The sequence below is a fragment of the Primulina eburnea genome, chromosome 4, assembly GCF_022965805.1.
Source record: "Primulina eburnea isolate SZY01 chromosome 4, ASM2296580v1, whole genome shotgun sequence".
In the NCBI taxonomy this organism is placed as follows: Eukaryota; Viridiplantae; Streptophyta; class Magnoliopsida; order Lamiales; family Gesneriaceae; genus Primulina; species Primulina eburnea.
This window is the reverse complement of record NC_133104.1, coordinates 43590596-43617086: the sequence shown is the minus strand read 5'-3', so window position 1 is coordinate 43617086 and position 26491 is coordinate 43590596. Positions and strand designations below refer to the sequence as shown.

Sequence of the window (26491 nt, the reverse complement as noted above, 5' to 3'; positions counted from 1 at the left end):
GATGACGAGAAATCTGTTGATACCAAGATTAATTAGTATAACTGCTAACGTAACATTTTCACACAAAATATTTTTATGAAATATATATTTAATAATTCAATGCCCAAGAATATCAGTACATATAATATATTTTCTTGATAATTTCAATTCGAATAGTTTAAATTTTATTTTATCCTTTTCCCAATTTGATTGGTTCAATCTTTTTTAGATTTGAACTATTCGGAAAAGTTAATTTGGTTTCGATGAGAAATTCTATCTAATAAACTCAATCTAGGGTTGCATTTTGGATTGATAGATTTGAAGGTGCTTTAACAAATCCACTTATTTGTTTCGGCAAATCTTTTTGACAATAAATTTCAAAACCTAAATAGTTATTTTTCGAGTTACTGTAGTGGATTTCGATTTCATCCCGACATTTACTTCCTCAAATCCAAATGCAACCTAAAATTCAGTTTTTAAGTTCTTAAACATTATATTTTGTTCGATTGAGTGGATACCTTAAAAATCCAAGTACATACGTACCCTAACAAATTATAATTCGAACATAGATAATCTACCAAAACAAGAAATAACGTGGAAGAGACTTCACAATTAATTTATATGACAAAAATATATAAAGATTTCGGTCAAGAAAAAAATGGCTTTCCACAGTCAAAATAAGATCACTTAAAAAAATTATCCAAACTACTCTTAGTCAGTTATGGCGTGATATTGGAATTCAAACTTAGATACAAATCACTTGTATATAAAGACCAAAGGAAGTTCCATGTTAATGTATGACTCATAGGTTTTACGAGAAAGAAATCCTATATTAATTCAGACATACGTACTCAGCAGTCAGTAGTACACACACAAAAAGAAACCTCACGAAACATGGCTACACTTGCAAAGCATTGCATTGCCCGTTTCACCGATATCGAATCGGTGAAATCGTCCAAATCAGTTTCAAGTCCAAACCCGACTGCAAGACATTCGATTCATTTCAATAATCACGTAAGAATGAGACTTTGGACTTTGTTTTTTTTGTAAAAAAAAATCTTATTTCTTAAACTTTGTATTGGTTCATTGACAATATATGTGTGTTTAGCAGAAATATTATAAGGAGTTATCTTCGTTATCAATGAATGGTTGCCAAGGTGATAATCCTAGAGCACCGATTGGTACCATCGAGACCAAAACATTTCCAGTAGCTCCAACTCCGGCTTCGGCGGCCGACCGTCTCAACTCGGCAATCTATGACTTGAAGTCGAACCCTTCCCAGTTGGACTCCGGAATTATCCGTCTTGAGGTATATCATCTATAGATGTTTGCTACGTTGTAGTCATCAATTACTTTCATGCATTTGAAAATGAAGATTTCAGAACTTTAATTAGAGGGATCTGGTGTCTTTATATATAAAGATAAACAGATTGAATGAAGCTCTTTCTTAAATGAAAAATGTTACAAGTTATAGTCTATATATATTCAATAATTTAGATTTCTTCCTCAATTAATTCAGTAAATTTTCTTGATCCGCTTTGCAAAACCTAAAAACGTTTCACAAATTTTTTTCTCCAAGAACATGCTACTTTCTAGACAATTAAATCAACAATTTCAGATATTATAAGTACAATTATTGAAACAAACGAATTTGAATATATATTACGATACTATATAACAATATTTAAATAAATTCCATGAAAAGTTTGCAAAAAAAATATTTTTATGTTTGCTCCTTGAATTTATCTGTGAACGTACACTTAAAACCCGTTAATTGGTATTGCATGTGAAGGTGCCGATTGAGGAGCACATCGAGGCGCTGGATTGGCTTCGTTCTCAGAGCATAGGATCCCGGGCTCCCTCGCAGTTATTATTCTGGCCGCGAATCGTCCGTCGTTCCCGGTCTTCATAATAACGATGAAGAAAAGTTAGTTAGTGTTGCTGGATTTGGTTCAGCTGTTTCATTTCGCCATCTCGATGCATTCTCTTTGAATGATTGGCATTCCATCAAAAGGTATGTTCGAATCAATCACATTTAAAGATGCGAAATATTCCAACAAAATAATTAACATATATGGTTTTGATCAGGTTCTTATCTAAGAGTTCTCCACTGATCCGTGCTTATGGTGGAATGCGTTTTGATGCAAGAGCTAACATATCTCCCGAATGGCAAGACTTTGCTTCTTTCTATTTCATGGTCCCTCAGATTGAATTTGATGAGTTTGAGGGAAGATCGATGATCGCTGCAACCGTTGCATGGGACAACCGCCTTTCCACCACATACGAACAAGCAGTTGCTGCACTAGAGGCCACCATGTGGCAGCTTTCAAGTGCCATCAAATTCAACAATAATTCTTCTGAACAGCCTATTTTGCTCGATCAAACTCATGTTCCCAACCAAATATCTTGGGAATTAGCTGTTAACAAAGCCTTGGATTCCATTAAAAGCAAAGATTCCGCTCTAAACAAGGTTCTAATCTAGCAAGATCCTCCTAGTCAGTTTGTGTTCTGTGGCATAAAATTCACGAATGGTTACTAATTATACATGTATGTATGTATACATGCAGGTTGTACTTGCACGTAGCAGCCGAGTACATACAAATGCAGAAATCGACCCCTTAATGTGGTTGGAAGCCTTACAGGCTGCAGGAGTTAATTCCTACCAATTTTGTCTCCAACCTCCAGAAGCACCTGCTTTCATCGGGAACACTGTGAGTATAAATTTTCAAGTCTTATTGTTATTTGGCACCTCGAATTTGTTGTCTTACAATATTTTGATATCCTTTTGTATATATTGTGGATTAGCCCGAACGGCTATTTTACCGAGACCAGCTGAGTGTCACCAGCGATGCATTGGCCGCTACACGAGCCAGAGGGACGTCAGAGGCTCTAGATATAGAGATAGGACGCGATTTACTTTCAAGGTAATTAACTAGTTATCGAATTATATATTAAAACGTTATCGTATCACTTCGTTTCTTAATGTTCTGAACAGCATCATTCTGTTTGGTGATTCATTTGCAGTCCTAAAGATCACCATGAATTTGCAGTAGTACGAGAGAGTATCAGAAGAAAACTCGAAGTAAGTTTAGCTTAGATTCATCATTCACTGATTAAAGCAATATTTGGATTCACTTTAGATTTCATACAATATTGTTTGATTTCTTACGTGATAATTCTTGTATGCCTTTAGGCTATATGTTCGAGCACAATAGTTGAACCAAACAAAGCTCTGAGGAAACTCCCACGAATTCAACATCTTTACGCTAAACTCACAGGCACACTCGAACGAGAAGATGATGAGGTATGTATACATAACATAGGTCCCCACTTACTTTATTTAACTTAATTTGTTCCTTGGAATCATGTATATAAAGCAGTGATTAACTGTCAAAAAATTTCCAGTTCAAGATTTTGTCATCTCTTCATCCAACTCCAGCTGTTTGTGGGCAGCCTATGGAAGACGCCCGAGTATTTATAATCGAAACCGGTAAGCACACACTACTACTCAGTTGGCCTTATGAGGCATAATTCGAATTTCTTACCATCATTTTAGCTCTGCGAATTGATATAGATGACACTGATGCATTTGACATTAATAAATGATGCAGAATCATTCGACCGAGGTTACTATGCTGGCCCTGTTGGGTGGTTTGGTGGAGCAGAGAGTGAGTTTGCTGTTGGAATAAGATCAGCCTTGGTTGGCAAGGTAATATATATTAGCATTACCTAGCACATATGAATTAAATTGATCAAAAACTTCACGACTGTATCGATGAAACTAAATAAATTTGCATTAATGAAATATGATAGGACATTGGTGCTATATTGTATGCGGGAACTGGGATAGTAGAAGGGAGCAAACCAGCCATGGAATGGAAGGAGTTAGAGCTCAAAACCTCACAGTTCACGAAATTGATGAAGCGCGAAGCACCTCGAATGGCAATAAGCGGACAGCACTGAAGTGCAGATATATGGATGGAACTGGAATACAACACCCACATTTTTTTTTCTTGTAAATACGAATAAGCTAGTGTTGAGATGAACCAATATGCAGTTGTTGCTCTGTATTTCCCTTATTGCTTTATTCAATTGATGGATTTTTTTATGGATGGTTTACTCTATTTTATTAGTCAACTTTACACAATGTGATGCTCCAAATACTATCAAGTAATGGATTCAAATTTGCAAGTTGAATGACATAATTTTATGTGTTGGTGGGATTCTCCGAATCATCTTCATTTGATCTGCAACATGAAGATAACTAAATCTATGGAGATATGTTAGTAAATTTGAAGTCGTGGCAAGAGAAAACTCTTTGTCTTTAAGACGAATTTGTTCCGCACATGGTGCTCAAATGATATGATAATCGTCTCTCAAGATAGATCAGCTTCTAATTTGTGATAGTAACACTACAAATCATAAGTTTCAGACCATAAAATGAAGCAAACTCCCATATGAGAAGAAAAAAGAAGAAGAAGATCAAAATTAATACAAATTGTTGTTACTTTGTCCGATCCTCTCAAAGTTTATGTTATGTTGTCTCTCCTAATTTAAATCATTTAAATATATTAATATTTAAACCACAAATCTCGAAAATATAACCAAGAGACACCTTTTGATGAAAAAAATCCATGAAAACTCGTAAATCTTGGTAAACAACTCCGTCAGATGCCTAGGCGCCACTTTATGGTAGCCTAGGCAACTCTTTGCCCTAGAATTTCCAGGGCAGCAAAAAAGTGCTAATGTGTCTCTTTTGCTGTTTGGGAAATTTCATTGCAAACTTTAAGGCTCACATTTGAACGTTATTGTTCAGTCGAGTTTTTTTCATCTTTTTTTTTGGCTTAATTTCTATTTATTATGCTCAAACATTTCATCAATCTCGCACATGAATTAAATGAATACAAGTGATATCGAAAGAGAGTTTACACAGAAAATCATCCCATCAGGAGATGTGGCTCTTGGCTTTGAACCTTCTTTCGTAGAATACTATCAGATTTACTAGGTCACGAAGTGAACATGATGTCTTCAACTTCTTACGATTTGTGTAAAACCAGACAATAGTACATACACGATAATTTTTCTATCATTTCATCTTTGTTTTTCGGTTGTGTCCGTTTTGGTCATGGAACACATCTTGATTCATAAGTGTTTCTTTGAGGCGATCCATTCTCACACTCACATAAGTGACTTCTGTTTAAGAGTACCCTACCATACTCCACCTTTTATAGGTAAATGAATCATTAAAAGTACAATACATAATATCACTACATTGGTAGGTTACAACACTCATAATCCTTGGAAGAAGAAGGGATAACTCCCGAGTGTTAGCACTAAGTTCTTATAATTTGTTGTACCATTGAGCTAAGCTCTTGGGATCTCCAATCAAATAGGTCTAGTTATCACAATGGAAACTTTATTTTGAGGATAATGCATTTCTCTTGACAAACTACATACTTGATCTTCATCTAAGCATTTATACAACTGATCCATTAAGTTATCTTATGATTTCCCTCCATCAAAATATAACATCATTGAAGATTAAGTTAGCACGATATTGTGTGTTTGACGTTCACGTCCAAACCTACCATCATTCATTTAATTTTGTGTCGTATATTTTAACATGATATGTTTATCTTAAATACAATAACATTACATTTCAAGTTATTTAAATGAATAGAAACCTATCAAATTTGAATTATAAGTGTTAAAACTTATAAATCAAAATCCAAGAATTAGTTTCTTACAACTTAGATTTAAGCACAATTGCTTAAATAATTCAAAACAACTCTCTAATATAATTCTAAAGTTTGAATTTTAAGCACATACTTAAAAAATCTAAACTCAAGAGTTTATATATTGTAAAATTTTTGGATTTTAAGCTCGAAAGCTTAAAAATTTCTATTTAGAATTAAATTAGAAATAAAAGAAAAGAGAAAATGATGTAGTTCAATTACAGCTGTCAAAGGCTTCCCACTACATATTTGGGTAAGCGTAACTTTACCAAATTCTAAGCATTATGAACTTATACATCCAAATTCAAGATTTAATATTTTGCTAAGTCTAGATTTATCGTTCTTGCATAAAAAAATTCATACCTTATACATTATTCTCAATTTTGATAACATTTTATTTTTCAATTCTTTCACTCCACTTGTTGTTGGATTGATATTAAAACTTCCAAATTTCCAAACTCTAAGCGTTATAACTTATAAATTTAAATTCAAGATTTCAATTATCTTACAATGTAGATTTAAATGTGTTTCTTAAAGATTTAATATTTGCATTTGAACCACAAAACAGAGGACACCATTCAAGAAAGAAGAAAAAAATCCAAGAATTCTTGCATTGCTTAAATGAAGTAATAAAGGAACATATAAGTAATATAACAACAAAAAAAATTATTCATCTTTACAAGAAATTAAAAAATGGGGGAGGGGACGATGCCTCGGATACCAACTGGAAAATAATTGGGTTTCTGATAATATATTCTGGTCTTGATCATCCATATATGTCCGGAGAAAGCTCTCTCAATACTCGATCCTTCGGTGTTTTACACTTTGGCCATTTTAGCTTCTTCACGCTTCATCAATTTCGTGAACTGTGAGGTTTTGAGCTCTAATTCCTTCCATTCCATGGCTGGTTTGCTCCCTTCTACTATCCCAGTTCCCGCATACAATATAGCACCAATGTCCTACCATATTTCAATGCAAATTTATTTAGTTTCATCGATAAAGTCACGACGTTTTTTTATTAATTTAATTCATATGTGCTAAGGTAATGCTAATATATGTTACCTTGCCAACCAAGGCTGATCTGATTCCAACGGCAAATTCACTCTCTGCACCACCAAACCACCCCACAGGGCCAGCATAGTATCCTCTGTCGAATGATTCTGCATCATTTATTAATATCAAATGCATCAGTGTCATCTATATCAATTCGCAGAGCTGAAATGATGGTAAGAAATTCGAATTATGCCTCATAAGGCCAACTGAGTAGTAGTGTGTGCTTACCGGTTTCGATTATAAATACTCGGGCGTCTTCCATAGGCTGCCCACAAACAGCTGGAGTCGGATGAAGAGATGACAAGATCTTGAACTGGAAAAAATTTAGATATTTAATCTCCGCTGTATATATATATATATATGATTCCAAGGAAGTTAAATACAGTAAGCAGGAACCTATGTATATATATATACCTCATCATCTTCTTTATCGAGTGTGCCTGTGAGTTTAGCGTAAAGATGTTGAACTCGTGGGAGTTTCCTCAGAGCTTTGTTTGGTTCAACTATTGTGCTCGAACATATAGCCTAAAGGCATACAAGAATTATCACGTAAGAAATCAAACAATATTGTATGAAATCTAAAGTGAATCCAAATATTGCTTTAATCAGTGAATGATGAATCTAAGCTAAACTTACTTCGAGTTTTCTTCTGATACTCTCTCGTACTACTGCAAATTCATGGTGATCTTTAGGACTGAAAATGAATCACCAAACAGAATGATGCTGTTCAGAACATTAAGAATTGAAGTGATACGATAACGTTTTAATAATTCGATAACTAGTTAATTACCTTGAAAGTAAATCGCGTCCTATCTCTATATCTAAAGCCTCTGAGGTCCCTCTAGCTCGTGTAGCGGCCAATGCATCGCTGGTGACACTCAGCTGCTCTCGGTGAAATAGTCGTTCGGGCTAATCCACAATATATACAAAAGGATATCAAAATATTGCAAGACAACAAATTCAAGGTGCCAAATAGCAATAAGACTTGAAAATTTATACTCACAGTGTTCCCGATGAAAGCAGGTGCTTCTGGAGGTTGGAGACAAAATTGGTAGGAATTAACTCCTTCGGCCTGTAAGGCTTCCAACCACATTAAGGGGTCGATTTCTGCATTTGTATGTACTCGGCTGCTACGTGCAAGTACAACCTGCATGTATACATACATACATGTATATTTAGTAACCATTCGTGAATTTTATGCCACAGAACACAAACTGACTAGGAGGATCTTGCTAGATTAGAACCTTGTTTAGAGCGGAATCTTTGCTTTTAATGGAATCCAAGGCTTTGTTAACAGCTAATTCCCAAGATATTTGGTTGGGAACATGAGTTTGATCGAGCAAAATAGGCTGTTCAGAAGAATTATTGTTGAATTTGATGGCACTTGAAAGCTGCCACATGGTGGCCTCTAGTGCAGCAACTGCTTGTTCGTATGTGGTGGAAAGGCGGTTGTCCCATGCAACGGTTGCAGCGATCATCGATCTTCCCTCAAACTCATCAAATTCAATCTGAGGTACCATGAAATAGAAAGAAGCAAAGTCTTGCCATTCGGGAGATATGTTAGCTCTTGCATCAAAACGCATTCCACCATAAGCACGGATCAGTGGAGAGCTTTTAGATAAGAACCTGATCAAAACCATATATATATGTTAATTATTTTGTTGGAATATTTCGCATCTTTTAAATGTGATGGATTCGAACATACCTTTTGATGGAATGCCAATCATTCAAAGAGAACGCATCGAGATGGCGAAATGAAACAGCTGAACCAAATCCAGCAACACTAACTAACTTTTCTTCATCGTTATTATGAAGACCGGGAACGACGGACGATTCGCGGCCAGAATAATAACTGCGAGGGAGCACGGGATCCATGCTCTGAGAACGAAGCCAATCCAGTGCCTCGATGTGCTCCTCAATCGGCACCTTTTACAAAAACCATATTGAACATTTATAATTAGATTCAGAGAAATTATATACATTGAACTCATGCTCAAGAATAACAGTACTGATATAGTATGTTGCATGTGTTAGAGTATTGATTTAACAAATTATATTTTGCGCATGATATCTTGTTTTTGTTTTATTCTCTCCAAAAATAATAAAAGCATACAAAGTTTTGATTCTGAATCACTCTCTTTTATTCTTCTTCATTTCGTATGAAACACAGCAGGATTTTTATATATCAAACACGGATATAATATACCTCGAGACGAATAATCCCTGATTCAAGTTGTGATGGGTTCGACTTCAAGTCGTAAATGGCTGAGTTGAGACGATCAGCAGCCGAAGCTGGTGTTGGTGCTATTGGAAATGTTTTGGTCTCAATGGTACCAACTGGTGCTCTAGGATCTTCACTTTGGCAACCATTCATGGATAGCGAAGATAGCTCCTTATATTTCTATGAACATTCAAATTAAATATTAGCGCGCGCACATATATATATATATAACATTTCGAAAACAAGAAATATTTTCTTCGGCGAAGTTTGCATTCTTACATTATTCGCGAAATGAACCGAATGTTTGGCATGTGCTACCGGGGACGAAAAGGAGGTCCGTTTCGTGGATTTGATGTTGGAAGAACGGGCAATGCAATGGTTAGATATTGCTGCCATTTTTGCTATATATTATGTGCAAGATTGTGTGATCTTGTTCTATTTCAAGTACCTTGTGTTTTTTCTGCTGTCTTGAGATATTTGTATGTAGGAGATATATATATATATAGTAGTAGTACAAGCTTGAAGTCCAATTTAATGGGTTAGAAAATAAAGATTTTTTGACTATATTTTGTTTAATATTCATATTTTTTCTCGGACTCACTATATGCCGCCTAGGAGGAAATTACTTGCTTCATTTTTATTTTTATTTTGACCAAATTGTTTCAGTAATTCCCAGTCATATCGTTTTGATTACTCTTTGAATTAACCGTGTATGTATCGAAATTTAAACTTCACTCGACAATATTTTAAGGAAATATAAAGATTTTTGTCCATGCAGTTTTCATATTTTGAGTTTCGATATACTGAGTTTTCAAAGTTTGATTTAAATTTAATTTTTTTTTCGCTTTCACTCTTATTTTGTTAGAGTGATGATGTGACACTAAAAAATATTGATATGATATTAAAAATTGATGCTTTATCCAATGTATTGTCAATAATTAGACCAAAATAGTCGAAAAATAAAACTTTGAAAAAACTTAATGCTTGATGAAGTATTTATTCAAAAAGTCGACCTAATAGTCGATATATACAAACTCAATCGATTTGTTGTTTATATATTTTTATTTTTAAAAAAAAAGTTATTTCTCGATGGACATAATAACTCGTCAATTTCACACGATCTATTTTTTAATTTAAAAAAGAAAAAGAAAGAAAGAATGATAGCAGTCAATTTTTTGTTGGAATAACTTGGTAGGACCAAAAGCAATGAAAGAACTTAAACATGCCTGAGGGGTCTTTCTTTAGACTAATGGTCTACGTACTTGATTATATATTATGCCGTTTGTGCTACGTTTTTGTTATTTTTATTTTATTTTTATTTTATTTTTATAATAAAAAATATAATAATATTATTATTATTATTAAATAATAATAATAATAATAATAATAATAATAATAATAATAATAATAATAATAATACGATTTCCAAGTCAAAAATGAAGACTAATATTATTCAATTTGGTACTGTACCGAATAAAACAATTTCATAAAAAGAGTCAACAAAAGACAACATCGTATCAGGACTTCATCCCGCTCAGGTAAGTCAAAACATGTGTATTTGGAGGGGAAGAAATAGATAATAGTTGATCTATACAAATTTGATTTTTGGAAAAAAAAAATAATCAAAAGAACTACTTTTTTGTTAAAATAGCTATATTGTTTCTTTTTATTTTTATTTTGTTAACCAAATTGAGGTCATTTTTTCACTTAAGTTTCAACAGATTCGTCGATCCAAAAGTTGATTTTTGACAATTTTTATTTTGTTATTAAGTGAACTAAATTGTTTTTAATATTTTTTAAATGAAAAATGTTATATTGGTGTATCAAAGCTCTATATTTTAATACTATATATCATCTGGTTATCATTTGAATATATCAATATGGAAAAATGTGTGTATTATTTTATTTGCAAGATTAGATCTCTTGTGAGACGGTCTCACGAATCTTTATCTATGAGACGAGTCAACTCTATCAATATTTTCGTTTCATTTTTCCAAAGTAAAAAATATATAAATTTTATTTTATTTTGATTTTTCCCCCCAAAAAAATACCTACTTCTTGAATTATACTATGTTCATATGTACAATTATCCCATTTTATTTATTTATTTTAGCTTTAAAACATCTGGTAGACAGTAAAAAGTACTCTATACATTATGTAACATTTACGTTAGCAAAGACATTTACTTAATACAATAAAATCAAGTCTATAAATTATCACTCAATTAATTTACCAATTCACAATAGTCACACCATAACTAAAATATGTTTCATATAAGAATACATATATTAATAATAAAAAAAACAATTTTCAAATCTAATTAAATAATGATTTCACATTATATGGCACACCATCAAATACATTTTCCATTATATTATTGGAGTCAATTTGACTAATTATAAAGGGGAATGAACCATATCAAGTGTATCACACATTAGACTAAATCTTTACTTTTCTAAATAAATTAATTGATTTTTTTTAATGAAAAAATAAAAATAAAAGTTAAATGTTAGCAGACATTATTTACAAGACAGGTTGGGTCTGCTATAAATTAGAGCTTCCGAATTTGAAAAGTCATTGCCGAGGTGCAGTCAAAAATTAGAAAATACCACGAAGCATGCTGAAATGACTCGGGTAATATTTTAATATATACTTTTATGTGCGTGTGCATATTTTTTTAATAGTATCTTTTATTTCACCTTGTATAGTTTAATTTACGCAACCTTCTAGCTAAAAACGTTGAAAAATTGCCATTTCGTGATGCTACATTAACCACACATGGATAATGGACCTAATGCAAGCATCCATTGTTGATGGATCCCTAGTGGAGGTAAAATTTGGTCGAGTAGGCAATTTATGCAGCCTTCTTGCTAACGATGTTCAAAAGTTGCCATTTTGCACTCTTTTTTAATATTTGAACGTTCATCATCGCAGAAACAAACGGGTACGCCGCGAAGGAACTCCTGACATCTTTGTATTTCATAGGAAATAGCATATAACATGCAGAATTCAACCTCGAGTTTAAAACAGAATCACAAAAAACATTCGATGTCATAAGATTCTTCTCTACATTTATACACCGTACGTGTCTACACTTCCACATGTTGGATCTTGATTAAAAAAAAATCGGGCATACAATCCATAAACCTATAAGAACTTTTAGCAGAACTAGATGTGGATTATCTTTGGCTTTAAATTTACCACGCCTTCAAAAGAGAGCAAAATACCCAGCCTGAAAGAATTTCAGGTTGGCACATGTATGCTCACAATTTACAAGTTACAACAAAGCAAAACCGCATAAAAATTATACGTATTATTCCTCATCCAAGTCAACCCCATGAATTTTGTGTCGCCTTTTATCAAAAACAGCTCTGAAAGCCTCGCGCTCAGCGCGTAATTGGTCTTGGAATATTTTTGGTCTCTTTGATCCAACAGTTCTTTGAGCGAGCTTATCTTCCTCTGGCAGCGGATTTGACTTCTGCAACCACAAGTCAAAACAGATCAGTTAAAGCCTTCAGAGGAGAATACTTTTACTTGGACCTTGCAGCAATCTCAGCAAGGCCATGGTGCAACTCAGTCGAGTTCAAGTGGGGCTAAATGTTATTACGCGTTTATCGACCTCAAATATGTATTTTAGTACAAAACAATCAGGTAGAATGGAAAGCTATACAATAAACAAGATGAGCAGGAATCTCACCAAGTTGTAACCAGAACCAGGACCGATTACTAAAGATACATTCGCTGTTTTTGCAGCACCTATTGAAAAACCAATACTGCCAACCTGAAGAGACCATAATCCAAAAATATCAGAACATAAAAATGTTGACAATAAAGGTGATCATCTAACTTATCGAAGACAAACAATGGAAGTTCAAGATTCCGAACTAGTGTTAAGTTTGTTACACCTTATAAAAAACTTCTAGTTTGATTAATTGAGTATAGAAGCCCTCAAAATTTATTTTGGAGCTCATGTGCATCCACCTTAAAAGTTTTACGAAACCCTGAAACATCTTCAAGTGTTGCTTAACACCAAAGTTTAAAGTTTAATTTGAAACGCACTCTAGATGACTTATCTAACTAATGAAAAAGACAGCAGTTGTTTACCTGATCAGCCCAACATACAGATTTACCTTGGTTGCTGTATGATTTAGTTAAACCAGAGAGAGCACTCAAATTTACCCTGGTTACTTCAGCTTTTTGCACATCATCCTCGTCCAAATCATTTGACCATTTGCTCTTTCCCAATTCTGTCACCACCTCTATCTGATATCGTTCGACAGCATCCAACTTCTGCTCGTCTTTTGATGTTTCTATTTTTAAAAAAAAAATAACGTACTAAACTATACAAAACATGGATTCTTTCTTCTTTCAAACTAGCACACGAAAAATTCTCAATAACCGTCACCAGCCCAAAATCCTTATTTTTTGGATAAGAAAGGATGTAGATTGATGATAAAATGTATCTTCAGCAAACAAGACTTCCTTCTAAAATAATTGTAAATGATTCACTGACATCCTGTCTATGATCAGGACAAATTCAACTAAGGATTCAAACAGAAATGAGTTGTCACCCAGTTAACAAGAAATAATGGGTTAGTTGTACAAGGTGTACATGTTTTTTGCTCAATAACTTCCCATTAAATTATGCGATGAGTCTAACATCTAAAGGTGACCAAAGCGACTAACTACCTAAAATCAAACCAAACTCCACTATTGTTTTTATTTTTTACTTTCCCATCCATTGTCTTTATTGTTTACTTTCCCATCCATTTGACGCCATCAAGATGTGAAATAACCTCTGGGATACTATCAGCTAGCAGTACAAGCTGCTTGGTACGATGGTAGTTTAAGACAATAAAGTGATGTAATTGTTACAGAGATAAAGACAGTGATGGATTGCATGGATAATATAACTCTATGATAAAAATGCTATCTGAGAATACAGATCTTTAGATTGAGCAATTGCATCATAAATTGCAGTCCAGATATTTTTCAGCCATTGTCTTTCATGCATGTCGATACTCGATACCAAGGAACTAGATATAGACCTATAATTGAAAACCAAGAAAATAAGTGAACTCAAGTAATACCATTGGCAGCTAGATTACCTTTAGAAAGTTCTGTGTTTTCAGCACTTGCATCTTCTGAACCAGGGAGGCCCCCGATATGATCTCCATCTTCTGTATCCATGTCAACCTAAGGAAATTTAGGTGATTCCCATAAACATTGTTTCCCAGAATGATAGAATAGCAAAGATCTTAGCTTAACGAAGAATAAACCAACATCATTGGTTGAACTTTTAGCCCTATAAAAGATGAAAAAAGAAAAAAGGAACCCAACAGCAATGTGCGCAGTGAAATTACCTCTTGAATCCGGTTTTCCTCCAAATCATCTCCATGGATTAAAGACTGAAATATAATCAAATAGTGACCGTCAAGGTTAAAATTCCCAGAAATGCAATTATCTTCAGTCTTGACTAATTATTGTGAAGCAAACTCTTGGTGCAAAAGGGGAAAAATAAAGTAAGAATATTTAATACCCTGACGTCTAGCTTCAGGTATAAGGATGGTGCCTCCTCCCACTGCTTAGCCATATTTTGTATGTCATTTTGAGTGAAACCATGAACATTTCTTGCAGCACAGCCCTGAGACTCACATTGAAAAAGAATTTCCATTAAAGAACACCAGCACTACAATATATTTTCAACTTCCACGTGATGAAAGGTTCCACTTCCATGGCAATTACAAACAAGGGAAAAGAACGGGGAGTGGTTTAGTAAAGTCAACCCACAACTAAAAGAACAGACACTCAACAGAACAAAACTACATTTCTAATCTGATGCACGGCACTTCTTCTTACAATACAATGTATATAGTAAGCTAGCCCAGAGTCATTTCATGTACTATTAGGTAAACCCTCTCTCTCTCTGATTTCACAAGGCATATTTATCCCACCATTTTACATTACCAGTGGATCTAATAACGCACTATACAAACAAATAACTCGAATAAATAACCATGAAGAGCTACATGAGAAAGTAACAAAATCCAAACAAGAAACTGACCGCCGGATCTTTGTATGCGGCTTCTAGTAAGTAAACCTCGTAACCAGATCTCTGCAATTAAGAATTGAAACATTTTAAGCAGGAAATGATTGTAAAATATCATGCCCACAAATGATCGCAAAAGTACAAAAATATAACACAGTAACACGGGATGAATAGAGAAGCTCAACTAGCAACAGGAGAAAGGCACAATATTTCAAGTAAAGCCAACCAGAATGTCCGAAAAGAAAATGCAACAATCATCTTTCAGAAAGGTTTTACATGTGACGATCAAATTGTATCAAGAAAAATGTGCATAAAACCTTTAGATATGTTTCCATTTCCATATATTGCTGTAGAACGATCAAGATGTTAAAGTAATACATCAATTAATTCAGTTCGATAATTCAAACCAAATTGCCAAAGGAATAAACAGCACTCCCCATGTTACTTTTTAAACTGCAAATTCGAGTTGACTAGTAAATAGAGTTGGTTTTTTCGAAATTATATCATGTATTCCTTGTGTTCATGCCAAGTCATACCAATATATCTAAAACCCTCACACAGCTCACACTGAATTCATTCAAATTTAAATCATGTAACCCAGATGTCTCTGAACCATTTGTCATTTTAAATCAATAACAAAACGAGAAAAAAAGGACAGTGGATAGATCCATCATATGTAATAAAACAACAATGGATCCTAGCTATAAGAAACATATCCGAGATTGTAGATTTGGTATGACCTTAAAGTTTGGTGAAAATTACGAGGCTGTTTAGTGTTGATAAAAAAGTTATAATAAATTTTACAAAGAAACACTACCATATGGACTATGGAGTGGTGGGGATGTAGGTGAAGCGGTTAACAATTTTTTAACCCACCACTAAACCCGAACTTGACAGTTGCTAAAACTATGAAATTGTCTGTACTACTGAAAATAGCAAGACTGGAGACCAGTTAAAGGGGTTGTTTCGCAAACAATGGAAAAGCCTGGAATATGTTCAGAGGAACAAACTGTAAAAAGAAATGATACGCCCGTAGTTTATCTACAAAATAAATTAACAGAGTATAATTAAAACAGTGTTCTTTCCATAAAATAAAACTAAAACAATTGTATGAATATTCTGATCACAATGCGGTATGCGTCGAACATTCACAAAACAGATATTTCACCCCCATCAAATTTACCAAGAACAATAATCTTGCATGAATTCTTCCCTACGCCTACAGGTGTAAACTTGGTCAGGAAAGGAATTGCAAAAATTTGAAATATATTACATGCATTTAATGACACTTTGTTTTCGCAATTTCAACCAATAAAATTAAATGTAAATGAAAAAAGAATGTATCATCGATATTATCATTGACATGGTGTGAGAAAAATATTCATGTAAGACGGAAGTAAGTTTCTGCTGCTTTCTGCTCACATGCAGATGACTTTTGCTGAGTTCTCTAGAGGATGATAATTATCAAAAAGGTGGAACAAATACTGTTCTAAAGGAGTATAGGTACTTTTATGTCCCATATATACTTTTAAGTCATCTTAACGATATCAGCAATAGGTCAAACAACAGATGATGAAACAATCCCGGAACAATGAAATTGAAATATAGGCCATGTTTTGATTATCTTTCATAAATTGCCTGGCTGTAACAAATCATAATAAAATTCTCAACTGCATAAGATTTAGCTTGTAAGTTGTAACTATACACTAAACAGTCTAAACTTGATTGAAGGTCTCAAATTCTGAAAGCCATGACATTGAATATACATATGAAAAAGCCGTTATACAATCACCAGAAACCACACAATGGATCTGCCAACACCATTCAGACAAAATATATCAATAACATGATGGTAATACATCATCTCAATCTGATTAGTTCACTTGGCAAGCTGGTTTTGCTTAAATAAGATATGGTGAGCTGGTTCTGCTTAAATAAGATAAGGTGATGGCTAATGGCTATTAATTTCACAATTATAAGCAACATAATTACTTTTAGTCGAATCCAAGGATTAAATCAATACTTCCCCAAACATATGTCATTTTATTCTGTAAATTTAAAAATGGGGCATGTTGCATCCAATCAAATGCCAACAGTCAGATATAATAGATTTAAATTAATGGAAACAAGGGAGTGTCCAAGAAATAATCGAAGACATTCATATGGGAAAAAATGGAAAGGATCACCTTTAAATGCATTGAAGACATGAACCACAGAACAGAAAACTTAAAAACCCATTATCCGGGAATATTCAGATAATGACACAGTTATTACATGGAATGTACGCAAGGTTTCTCTTCGAATATGAGGGTTTGTTCACAGAAGTTCACAGACTACCGTAATCAGAATTACAAAATATTTATAAATCTGTCGTTGAAATAATGTAATGAAAATCACTGTAACTGAGAAGCAGGTGGGAAAGGGTAATTCAAAGTTCTTGTAACAAGCATGGAAGGACCACAAAAACTTGAATTCCATAGTTGTTCCAAATTTTCGTAATCGTAAGTTCAAAAACTGGAAAAGCACGACATTTAAGAATCGCCATAGAAGTTATAAAGAATTTCAAGGAAAATAATTATCATTATTTTAACGGTGTTATTTAGTTCAACTTCCGCATTCTACACAGACCAAGGGATCTCATAAATGGTAAGTCATCTACAATACAACCAAACAGGCAGAAAGAAGTCGGAAAGACTAATAACCATGCATGGACGGTCGTGAGATTGGAGAAAAATCTCTTCTCACACTATTCATTCAATATTTCTTTAGTAGCTTTGTAAGTATGACGTCAAGACACCCGTTAAACCATAAAAAACTTAACTTGCTACATAAAATCCACAAAAAGACCAAGAGATAATGGACCTCTAAGTTTTCCCAGAAAAGAGAGCAGCACACATTGAGAGACCAAAGTTCAGAGAATGATGATACCTTTCCAGTTGCCCAAAATTGAGCAAAATCAGCTACCCGCAGATTGCGGTCATCCACTAAGATGAAGCACAAATAGCAGCAAGAAATGGATCAATTGCCAAATAAACTGCATCTGTAGTTAGTCAAACTGAAGCAGCGCAAAGGCACTGCATGACCATTTAAGCTATAAGAAGACTATGCCTTTCAACTATTTCTGTGTATAACTATCCTATGGTGAAAGAAAATACTTTATAAGTCCAAATTGAAATTTTTCAAGATACGCATCGTGACTGAGTCGAGAGACTTGTAGGATGCAAACTGGCATCACCAAAATGTCAAAGCTACAACCAGCAGCATAAGAAACACCAACATTACTTTTGCTACTCAGACAAGGTGAAAACCGAAATGAAAGTAAAGTTTAAAATAAATTGCACATCATTGCATCAAAGAACCATAACCCACCAGTGCCTTCAATGTAAATGTTATCAAAAAATGGACATTAAAAGCAAGAAAACAAGGAAATTCGTGTTTTGAAAATAACTTGTGCTCTGCACAGCAAAGTCATACCAATTACAAAGGAGAAAACCCCTTCATCAAGGGTCTTTTTAAATGCCTTCAGCATGCTTGACCGATAAGCCTGATTGACAGACACAATGTTATAGCAAGAATAATAAATGCAATGATAACAGTTAAGGAGAGGATATCAAGGTACTAAATCCATATTCACAGTAAAAATTTCACAAGAATTTCTCGAGTTCACGAGATTGAAAATTAATTTAACAGGCTTAAGGAGCATTTCTAATTAATTGCATGCCTACAACTTATAAAACTGTGTGCTCATAGCACAACCCTTTTAACTTAGGGTGTTTCATTAAATAATATAGGGTACAAGATAAATAACATAAAATCAAATGCTTATTCTCGGTGTACGCTTCCTTGCTAGAAGCTTCCTATCTTTTGCAACTACTTAAGAGAACTGTGTTAATCACATTCATCTCACTCAAATACAAAACAACTAGGATTAATCCAAGTTCCAATTCAAATTAGACCGGATCGGAAAATTTCAATTTTACACCAACCAAAGGATGTCTAAATAATTCCTTCAGCATTCACTTATTTTCAGAAACACGCTCTTCCCGAGTAAGGTTACAGTGGAACAGCAACCACTTCGAGTTATCACGGCAGAATCAACTTCACGAGATATCCTGGCCCCTTTTGGCAATTAAATTACCTACTTCTAATTTTTTACATCATATAGATATGGCTTACCATAATTTGATTAACAATACCATAAGATCCATTCTACTTCCAACACATTACCTTGTAGCAGTAGTAGTAGTAGTAGTCAAAAATCACAACTGTCCTTAATCTAAAACACAAATGTTACGGTTGCATGCAGTTAAGGTTATGTACACCATCAATAAAATGAATATCATAAAGTCGTATGTGTAACTAAATTATTGAATTGATTTTGTCACCTCTTCCATCTCGGGTTCGTAACAGTATTCCATGACCTTAGCTGATTTTTTCCCCCGAAATGAAAAAGTAGATTTTGAACCTTCGCTCTCTTCAACCTATACAAAGAAAAGTTCATTTACGTATCATTGACGCATACATGTCCTAGTTACATGTTAAGACATGAAAACACCTTTTCGACTTCAATCATGAAATAATCATCCATGGAGTGGATCCGTGGAGCACTGCCACCATTTTCAACCTCGAGATCGCGTAACATCTTGGCCAGATAGCTCTTGCCACTGCCTGAGCATAATATATTTGCAAATACTCTTAGCAGATAACAAAACGTCGTGTATGCAAAGCCATTAGAATCATAAGAAATCTCATTCACATGTTCAGATAACAAGCTAAAGTCCAGTTCATGGACAACCCACCAACCACACACATACAGCAGTTAATTTAGAGCCCTTTTCAGTGGCAAACAACATGAATAAGAAAAAAGAAAATATAGAGTTCAGTATAAATTTAAAATAATCAAAGGTTAATTTATATGGTAAATATATTTGCTAGAAAAGGAGAATAAACATATGAATAAAACCTGGAAGCCCTCGCAGAATTATGACGATGTGATCAGGACGGCTACTGCGATGTGGCTTCTTTAAAATGTGTGAGGCATCCAGAGATTTGGGCTTCTCTGAGAAGAGATGATGTGATGGAATATCTTCACTTTCTCTCATATACATCTTGGATGGTGCCATCCGAAAGGCTTGAATTTCCTGAAAAGCGTAATTATAACATACACATTAAGATCCACAAATAACTTTCCAACTGTAATGAATAATCAAACTAGCAACAATAAGTTATATAGCATTCATAAACCTATGAACTTTCTTTAATTACTTCCAGGACACTGCTAACTAAGCAGTCCATGGCCATGTATCCATTATCCAAATTCGACAAAGAGAAGATCTTTCTTAATGCAAAAATCTTCTCGCCACTTCTTATCCACACTTACTTCCATATAGACAATATTGTTAACATGATTTTAAAGTATTCCTTAGTAATTGATGATCTAGTAAATGAAAAAAGGAGTACACAAAAATTTATACAAAAAAGAAATTGGTCTCAAAAAAATTCCACTGTTATAGTTAACAAATATATTTTGAATCCATGCACGTTCTACTAAAGGGATGAATTCATTTGTTCGTAATTCATGCAACTTTCTGTAAGTATACAGGGAAACCAGGAAAAATGAAAGTAACAGGGGGAGGGGGATTCAAAACTTAACAAATGATTGTAATCTTAGGTTTTATTCTGAAAGCTGTGTTCAACTAATGAAGGAAGAAGCAGTCAAACTTGTTTGGTAGATCTAGCCAAAATTTTGAATGTATCCATTCCAATTACGTTTGGACTATTTTTTAGCAATGCAAGTTTCTTGTAATCAAACAATAAAACTACTCTTTTCTAATACTAGTGCACTTAGAATTGGCTACAAAAATATTTTGCCTTTTTTAGTTGAGTTCATGGTTGATCATCTAAGCATTCCTCCTGCACAATCTTGGATTTGTCGGTATCATTTCTAACATAACCTATATAATACTGATACACATTCGCCTTTTATCATCCACAAGGGGACAGCAGATCAGAACTTTAGCTAGCAGCATACCTCAGTGTAATAACCACCTGAATTTGGATTAGCTTTTCTTGAATATTCATTAGCTTCAGATGAGATACCTACAGAAACTACCGGATAAGGTGCCCGCAAAGAGGATGCAGACTCAGCTGGAACTGGAATCACGGAGCTACCACCGGATGCAGATGATGTGACACCTGGCTTCAACGAGTTCAACCCAGGAAGTTCTACTCGGAGTGGCGGTGGCGGTGACATGGGAAGTGGAGGCTGCCCATTATTCCCCGGTGATAGCTTCAACTGACCCGTGTTCTCATTTGGACCAGATAAACTATAATACTTAGGCTGCCCATTATGACCCGGTGATCGCTTCAACGACTGTGAGATGCATTTGCTAAACTCTGGCTGGCTTTTGGTTGGAAACTTAATTCTCTCTTGTGGAGTTGGAAAAGTATTATGTATGTGCGTTTGATGAACTCCACGGGCCTGATCAAGATTTTTATAACCATCAGCCCTGTCACCATTATTCTCACACACTTGATTCTGCATAAAATTATTCTCACTTCGATCATACTGCAATCGCCCTAACTCCACGATCTCTTTTTGTCTATACTCAAGTTGGGCATCATAATTTCGTTTTTCGTAAATATTACTTTCTTTAAAGTGACCTCTCTCGGTACCCTGGAAAAGATGACCAAAATTGCTCATATTCTCGAAAGTGTAAGCTGAAACTTTATTTCCCGAATCATTGCTGCTATTTAAATCGTAATTCACAGCACCATGATCACGTATCAATTTCAATCTCCTCTCGTCTTCCCCAGGCGAGTTCATAAAAATGCCGTTCACATAGTGGCCGGGACCAGAACTGTGGCCGGAATAGTCGACTCTCATTCTCTTGGCACCAATCGCCTGGGCATCGTCGTAATCTAGCATAGGTTTCAAATTTCCATAAAAACCCTCACCAACATTCGAGTTATTGCTCCATGGCCGTGGGAGAAGCTGCGGCGGTGGTGCGTAAGGATTCACAGCGTGAGGGCCTTGGTGGTCAACGAACGGATCATATGACGGAGGAGGCGGACGCATAGGGGATAGGTGACGGTGGAAGAATTGCTCTGGGTGCTGTGAAGGCGGTGGTGGCGGTCTGAAATATTGTGGCGGGAAAGGGCAAAACGGGAAGTGGGAATTTGAGCATACGGGGCAGAGGTTATATCCCATCTGCGGTCTAGAACGCCGTGAATGCTCCATAATTGAGCGGCTACTGTGCTAGATCACGGCACTTTTCAAGAGTCAATTAGGGTTTCAAGAGGGAAGAAGACGATCGCTCCAGATTCGCATTGTCATGCTCATTCCACGGATCAATAATATTCATAAGGGCATCCGTAATTAATTCATATTAATAACTTTTTATCTCATAAAAAATTATGGGTCCACAAGTCACATATTCATTACATTAATACTTCATCATTATTAACACACTCACATTCATTTAATTTTAACTTTCATTATTTATAGATGCCACTGTCCACTTACTCATTTTTTTTATTTTTAATATTTCAATATCTTTCTAATATTTTTTAAATTTTACAACAAATATTACTAAAAATAAATAATATTAGTATTTTAAAAAAAACTTAATTCCAATATTCATTAAAACATTATTAAAAAATGAAAAAAAAGTTGAACTCTTTTATTTAAAATATTATTCAACACAATCTCTTTAAAAAAACACAAAATACAAAGAAAATGAATTACGATAATTAATTTTAAGACTACTTCTACTTAATTTATTCTACTAATACTACATCTATTGCAAGTTCTTTTTGTTTCCATTCAGATTCGTTCTTCTTTATGTCTGTATACTGATTAAAACTTTCGAACAAACTGTCGTATCTGGTTGTCAAATCCTCCATCGATGATTTTGCTTTGTTTTTACCTCTTCTTTTTGCGGTTTTTTGACCAATTGGACGAATCTCTTCTTCATTTATATCTAAATCAATACTCGCATCTTTGTTCGATGAGGTGTTGCTAGCCCCCGACTCTGAGATTCTCGCTTTCTTTGTACCAACCAAGTGATCATCGGACTGTGGAGTGAACAGTGGACGTGTTTTCATGATTCTCCACACATGCTCCAGATTAAATGCAACTCCATTATTTTCATCACGATATTTTTCATATGCAAACCGCAATATGTCTTCATCACTATGGCCGCTTCGATAAGTATTGTAAACACTATTATAATTTGCGTTGAAGTGATTTACCTTTTTTTGGACGGTATTGTGCCAATGAGATCGAATCACGTTTAAAGCTCTCCGAGATGAACCAGCGGGACGATTGTCATTGTAGTAGTCCGCAACACGTCTCCAGAAATCATTCCCCTTCTGATCATTGCCGATGACTGGGTCATCACTCATTGTGACATACGATCTCGCTAGTAGCTCGTCTTCCTCCTTTTTACATATTATTCGCTTCTTCGTACCCTCAACATCTACATCAGTATTTTGCACATTTTCGAGATCAACTCGTGTTTCACGGTCGGACAACTGAGTCTCTGGGACAAACGTAGGAGTTGGCGGCTTGTTTTCGATTGGCATATTGGTGGATTGTGGATTATATAATCCATAAAAATAAGGCGACATGAAATCTGAGTTGCCTATACTTTGCCAATATTCAGTGTAGGCGGTGGATACGGAGCTCGGGAGGTGTAATTTGGATGATTCAAAGGATTTTCATAACCTTGGAAATTTGAAACAAACGGCCAATTTGGAAATTGTGGTGGATATTGTGTAGAAGAAACAAATCGAGGTCGATTTTGTGAGTTCTGACTATTGTCACTCATTTGACTTAAAAATATGAAAAGATAAATGTTGTGGGATGAATTTGTAGAAATTGATTAGTATATATAGTGAGTAATTTCGAATATAGCCGTTGGTGCATAATTTTGCCGTTTGAAAATAGCCGTTGGTGATAATTAGCAAAGGTTTTTGAAAACCGTCGCACATAGCGACGGGTGTTAAAAAACCGTCGCAAATAGCGACCTTTTTTTAAAAAAAACCGACGCTTTTCACTTTGCGACGCTTTACGCAAAACCGTCGCAAATTTGTGATGGTTTACGAAAAACCGTCGCAAATTTCGAAATAACGCCGTTCATTATAATGAATTTCTTGGCTGCCATGTCAGCCAAGATTATTAATTCTTGCGCCCACATTGGTGGGCGAAAATTAATGGGTGTTATTAACACCCATTAACCAACCAATGTGGGTGCCCTAAATTGAGTGACCATCTCACAAATTTTAATAGATTTTAAACTATTTATATTCACAATAAAAATTAATATTCTTAGTATAAAAAATGATATTTTCATTAATGACTCAAATAAGATATCTATCTCACAAAATAAGATTTGTAAGATCATCTGACACAAGTTTTTATCTTATAAAATTAACTATTTAAATATATTTTTTTTTATTTATGTTTGGTTATCATAGCGCATTTTTTAAAGGAAAAAAACTGGGACAAATTATGTCAACATGAAATTTATTACGTGACGGTTAAAACGCTAGGTTAGGAATGGTTTTGGATTTCTTAGAAGTGCTTTAGGGTTGGGTTACAACTGATTAAGTAATGACAAAAACTTGTGTGAGACGGTCTCACGGGTCATATTTGTGAGACGGATCTTTTATTTCGGTCACCCATTAAAAAGTATTACTTTTTATGCTAAGAGTATTACTTTTTATTGTGAATATGGATAGGGTTGACCCGTCTCACAGATTATGATCCATGAGACGGTCTCACATGAGACTCACTCATAAGCAATTATTGATTTAAATGGATCAGTCAAGTAGACTTATATAAAATGCAAAAATAATTCGAGATGATGCTTCGAAAATTCTGTTTAAATTGATAACAAAATATATAGATAAATGAACACAGTATTTTTTTTAAACATTCGATGATTGAATCGTTTTATGTCTCCACTTATTTCTTTGTTAAAAGAATTTTACTAGAAATTTTTTATTTATACAAGTCATATGTACAAACTCGTATCGCCGTATGTCTCATTCTCGATTGAGCTTCATAGCAAACTCAATTAATGGAGATGACGAAATCCAATTGACCTACAATTGATTAGTCTGACGACAACCTCTATATCAACTATAACTTCTGCAACTCTTCATTCTTGGTTATATGATATAGAAACGAAGTTGTTCACTGATACTGAAGGTGCTCTTTAGTCCTTAACTTAGTTGATATGAAAAGGAAGTGTTAGAATATATAGATATAATCCGTGAGACGGTCTCACATGAGACCTACTCGCTTGGAATTGATTAATGTTGTCCATGACTAATTTCCAATTTATCAATTCTTTGTTAATTGAAGCGTTGTTATTTTTTTTCCTTATTTACAAATCGATTTTCAGTTTTGTATCCCAAATTATTCACTCTAATCATTCAAATGGTAGCACAAGCTGATCAAATAAAACGTGATCTGTACTTTGTAATTTGAACCTGACATTAAAAATTATTGAAACTGCACAGATTTCAGAAATTAGATTGTTTAATTTAATATCAAAGTTATATTGAACTAGCATTTGAGTGACGTTCCATCTGTGCAATTATACTAAAAAAACTCGAATTATGGTTGCAAATTTGCGATTAGTTTGAATTAATATATAAAGACATTGTTTCATGCAAATTATGACACAGTACTTAATTTATTTAACCATTGGTTCAAATTTTAATTAAAGTTATAAATTATCATAAAAGCTCGCGTGAGAATTTTAATTAAAGTTATAAATTATCATAAAAGCTCACATGAGACTATTTCACGTGTCAATTTTGTGATATAGATATTTTATTTGAGTTATCCAGAAAAAGTATTATTTTTTACTGTAAATATTGATATAATTGATATATCTCACTGATAAAGATCCATATAATCGTCTAACAAGAGAATCAGTCATTTAATTATTTTTTCAGTCATATATCATACATATAATCGATCATTTATATATTATAAATCTTTTAATCAAACTATTGCAAATATATTATGGAATTAATTAACGATTGGTACGGAAATTTGAGATCGGGAAGATGACACGAAAAACGATAAAAGAATATGTCGGGATTTGTGCTTAACATAAACTGTAACAAGTTCTATTTATCGAATTTCAATGTTGTCCCAAATGTTGTAATACATATTGACAACACGCAACAAAATAATATATCACACAAATAAATAATTTTAAAAAAAATAACTCAAAGATAATTGTGCACAAGCATAAATATTTGCGCGATGCCTCGTGTCAAAATAATCACTATAAAAATAAATCGAATTTACAAAAACTAATACTAGTGATTCTATAAAAATATATTCCTTGACACGTTAAGGAAACAAATTGTATCCTAAAACAAATAATCAAATTTAAAAAGCGTAGGATTAAAAAAGCATATTCAAGAGAC

At 34.1% G+C, this 26491-nt stretch overlaps 4 protein-coding genes across 5 annotated transcripts; 1 reads left to right on the top strand and 3 right to left on the bottom strand.

The window, feature by feature from the left end:
• Positions 1-795: 795 nt before the first annotated feature.
• LOC140829971 (isochorismate synthase, chloroplastic-like) lies at positions 796-4086 on the top strand. The gene is given in 12 exon segments (XM_073193251.1): positions 796-993; positions 1091-1288; positions 1772-1825; positions 1827-1993; positions 2068-2449; positions 2547-2690; positions 2785-2903; positions 3004-3061; positions 3173-3283; positions 3385-3469; positions 3591-3688; positions 3793-4086. Coding segments are annotated over 12 exon segments (1686 nt in total). The 5' UTR covers positions 796-873; the 3' UTR covers positions 3943-4086.
• Positions 4087-6304: 2218 nt separating this feature from the next.
• Positions 6305-9449, bottom strand: LOC140829970 (isochorismate synthase, chloroplastic-like). Its single transcript, XM_073193250.1, has 11 exons — positions 9268-9449; positions 8974-9168; positions 8473-8693; positions 8012-8393; positions 7771-7914; positions 7558-7676; positions 7404-7461; positions 7182-7292; positions 6996-7080; positions 6777-6874; positions 6305-6673 (listed from the first exon to the last, which is right to left on the bottom strand). Exons 1-11 carry the CDS (start codon positions 9382-9384, stop codon positions 6533-6535), a joined length of 1671 nt encoding a protein of 556 aa, XP_073049351.1. The 5' UTR covers positions 9385-9449; the 3' UTR covers positions 6305-6532.
• A 2742-nt stretch (positions 9450-12191) lies between these two features.
• Positions 12192-22399, bottom strand: LOC140829331 (uncharacterized). Of its 2 annotated transcripts, none has more exons than XM_073192439.1 (13): positions 21069-22399; positions 20001-20178; positions 19593-19705; positions 19423-19518; positions 18512-18581; positions 17966-18021; positions 15053-15103; positions 14528-14632; positions 14352-14396; positions 14097-14184; positions 13093-13298; positions 12686-12769; positions 12192-12466 (listed from the first exon to the last, which is right to left on the bottom strand). In XM_073192439.1, the coding sequence occupies exons 1-13, from the start codon at positions 22275-22277 to the stop codon at positions 12302-12304; spliced, it is 2466 nt and encodes an 821-aa protein (XP_073048540.1). In that variant the 5' UTR covers positions 22278-22399; the 3' UTR covers positions 12192-12301. The 2 variants fall into 2 exon arrangements, with proteins under 2 accessions (XP_073048540.1, XP_073048541.1); XM_073192440.1 differs by having other exon boundaries at positions 13119-13298.
• Positions 22400-22816: 417 nt separating this feature from the next.
• On the bottom strand, positions 22817-23623 carry LOC140830332 (glutathione S-transferase T3-like). Its single transcript, XM_073193607.1, has one exon. The coding sequence runs from the start codon at positions 23621-23623 to the stop codon at positions 22817-22819; it is 807 nt and encodes a 268-aa protein (XP_073049708.1).
• Between the last annotated feature and the right edge of the window lie 2868 nt (positions 23624-26491).

Coding starts and splice junctions, on each gene's coding strand:
- LOC140829970 (XM_073193250.1), bottom strand. CDS start 9,384: ATGGCAGCAATATCTAACCATTGCATTGCCCGTTCTTCCAACATCAAA. Junction 9,169..9,267: donor CGGTTCATTTCGCGAATAAT/GTAAGAATGCAA, acceptor GAATGTTCATAG/AAATATAAGGAGCTATCTTC. Junction 8,694..8,973: donor CAGGGATTATTCGTCTCGAG/GTATATTATATC, acceptor TTTTTGTAAAAG/GTGCCGATTGAGGAGCACAT.
- LOC140829331 (XM_073192439.1), bottom strand. CDS start 22,277: ATGGAGCATTCACGGCGTTCTAGACCGCAGATGGGATATAACCTCTGC. Junction 14,185..14,351: donor AGGAAAACCGGATTCAAGAG/GTAATTTCACTG, acceptor AAATTTCCTTAG/GTTGACATGGATACAGAAGA. Junction 13,299..14,096: donor AAACACAGAACTTTCTAAAG/GTAATCTAGCTG, acceptor TTTTAAAAATAG/AAACATCAAAAGACGAGCAG.
- LOC140830332 (XM_073193607.1), bottom strand. CDS start 23,623: ATGCCAATCGAAAACAAGCCGCCAACTCCTACGTTTGTCCCAGAGACT.